The sequence below is a fragment of the Ursus maritimus genome, unplaced genomic scaffold, assembly GCF_017311325.1.
Source record: "Ursus maritimus isolate PB19 unplaced genomic scaffold, ASM1731132v1 scaffold_2, whole genome shotgun sequence".
Classification (NCBI taxonomy): Eukaryota; Metazoa; Chordata; class Mammalia; order Carnivora; family Ursidae; genus Ursus; species Ursus maritimus.
The window spans coordinates 4,189,630-4,191,801 of record NW_024424452.1 but is presented as its reverse complement, the minus strand read 5'-3'; the positions used below and the strand labels follow the sequence as shown (position 1 = coordinate 4,191,801).

Here is a 2,172-nt window from a genome sequence, read left to right as displayed (position 1 = left end):
CGCCCCCCCCCCCCCCCCCCCCCGCAGGCGAGCGAGGACAAGGTGAAGCAGCTGGTGAAGGAGATTGGCCGGGAGATCCAGCAGCTCAACATGGCCGGCTGCTACTGGCTCTCGGGTGCCACCATCGAGCACGTGGCCCGCTGCCGCAGCCTGGTGAAGGTGAACCTCTCGGGCTGCCACCTGACCTCCCTGCGCCTCTCCAAGATGCTCTCGGCCCTGCAGCACCTGCGCTCCTTGGCCATCGACGTGAGCCCCGGCTTCGACGCCGGCCAGCTGAGCGGCGAGTGCAAGGCCACGCTGAGCCGCGTGCGCGAGCTCAAGCAGACGCTGTACACGCCGTCCTACGGCGTCGTGCCCTGCTGCACCAGCCTGGAGAAGCTGCTGCTCTACTTCGAGATCCTCGACCGCACGCGCGAGGGCGCCATCCTCTCGGGCCAGCTGATGGTGGGCCAGAGCAACGTGCCGCACTACCAGAACCTTCGTGTGTTCTACGCGCGCCTGGCCCCGGGCTACATCAACCAGGAGGTGGTGCGGCTCTACCTGGCCGTGCTCAGCGACCGCACGCCCGAGAACCTCCACGCCTTCCTCATCTCTGTGCCCGGCAGCTTCGCCGAGAGCGGGGCCACCAAGAACCTCCTGGACTCCATGGCCCGCAACGTGGCGCTGGACGCCCTGCAGCTGCCCAGGTCCTGGCTCAACGGCTCGTCCCTGCTGCAGCACATGAAGTTCAACGACCCCTTTTACTTCAGCTTCAGCCGCTGCACCCTGTCCGGCGGCCACCTGATCCAGCGGGTCATCAACGGCGGCAAGGAGCTCCGCAGCCTGGCGAGCCTGAACCTCAGCGGCTGCGTGCACTGCCTGTCCCCGGACTCCCTGCTCCGCAAGGCGGAGGACGATATCGACAGCGGCATCCTGGAGACGCTCGTTGCGTCCTGCCGCAACCTGCGCCACCTCAACCTCTCGGCCGCCCACCACCACAGCTCCGAGGGCCCGGGCCGCCACCTCTGCCAGCTGCTGGCCCGGCTGCGCCACCTGCGCTCCCTGTCCCTGCCCGTCTGCTCCGTCGCCGACTCGGCGCCGCGGGCCGACCGCGCGCCCGCCCAGCCTGCCATGCACGCCGTGCCCCGTGGCTTCGGCAAGAAGGTGCGCATCGGTGTGCAATCCTGCCCCAACCCCTTCTCGGGGCAGGCGGGCCCTCAGCCCTCCTCCGTGTTCTGGTCTCTGCTGAAGAGCGTGCCCTTCCTGGAGCGCCTCGAGCTGATCGGGTCCAACTTCTCCTCCGCCATGCCGCGCAATGAGCCCGCCATCCGCAACTCCCTCCCGCCCTGCGGCCGGGCGCAGAACGTCGGGGACTCGGAGGTGGCCGCCATCGGCCAGCTGGCGTTCCTGCGGCACCTGACGCTGGCCCAGCTGCCCAGCATCCTGACGGGCTCTGGGCTGGTCAGCATCGGCCTGCAGTGCCAGCAGCTGCAGTCCCTCTCGCTGGCCAACCTGGGCATGATGGGGAAGGTGGTCTACATGTCCGCCCTCTCGGACATGCTGAAGCACTGCAAGCGGCTGAAGGACCTCAGGTGAGGGGGCCCTGGCAGCTTCTCTGCGGCCCCTGCGGGCCCCTGGGAGGGTTAGAGGCGGCGCGGGAACGTGGGTAGCGTGGCACGGCTGATGTTTGCGCACCTACTGCCTGCCTGCGGAGCTGAGCGGAGCGAGGGGAGGGCTGGCCTCTAGTGGCTGAGAGTCCGGGCGGGGCGGCAGCAGTGGGTGGAGCCCAGGGGGCAGGCAGGAGGCAGGGATGCGCTGGAAGGTGCTGCTGGGCGGTGCTCCCATGCAGCAGACCTGGGAAGCTGGGGAGCCGGAGCCGAACTCACGGCTTTCTGTCCGACCCTGTGATTCTCGGAGCTACGAGTCCGGGAGCTGGGAGAGTAGGCCGCCTGTGCTATAGCCCCCGTGGTCTCACAAAAACACGGCTGTCCCAAAGCACAGGCTAGGTGGGGCGGGGAGCCAGGTGAGGTGCAAGTGCTGCAGGCCTTCAGCTGGCGGACGGAGTGGGCCAATTTCCAGTTGGGGAAGGCCCCCACCCCAGCCGGCACCCCACCTGGACAGGAGGGGCCAGGATGGAGGAGCTGGAGAGAGGGGCGCCGAAGCGGGGGCCACACGTGGTTGGGAGGTGGCGGT

The 2,172-nt window shown here is 68.9% G+C and overlaps 2 protein-coding genes across 2 annotated transcripts in view; both read left to right on the top strand.

Annotated features, from left to right (window-relative positions):
- LOC121104063 (F-box/LRR-repeat protein 18-like) overlaps nt 1-46 on the top strand; it is a 10,555-nt gene extending 10,509 nt beyond the window's left edge. Inside the window, 1 exon segment of the mRNA XM_040636542.1 lies at nt 33-46. Coding sequence (XP_040492476.1) covers nt 33-46 — 14 coding nt within the window.
- LOC121103727 (F-box/LRR-repeat protein 18) overlaps nt 1-1,575 on the top strand; it is a 5,888-nt gene extending 4,313 nt beyond the window's left edge. The window contains exon 2 of the mRNA XM_040634732.1: nt 28-1,575. Coding sequence (XP_040490666.1) covers nt 91-1,575 — 1,485 coding nt within the window. The 5' untranslated portion in view covers nt 28-90. The remainder of the gene's footprint in view (nt 1-27) is intronic.
- Nucleotides 1,576-2,172: the final 597 nt, after the last annotated feature.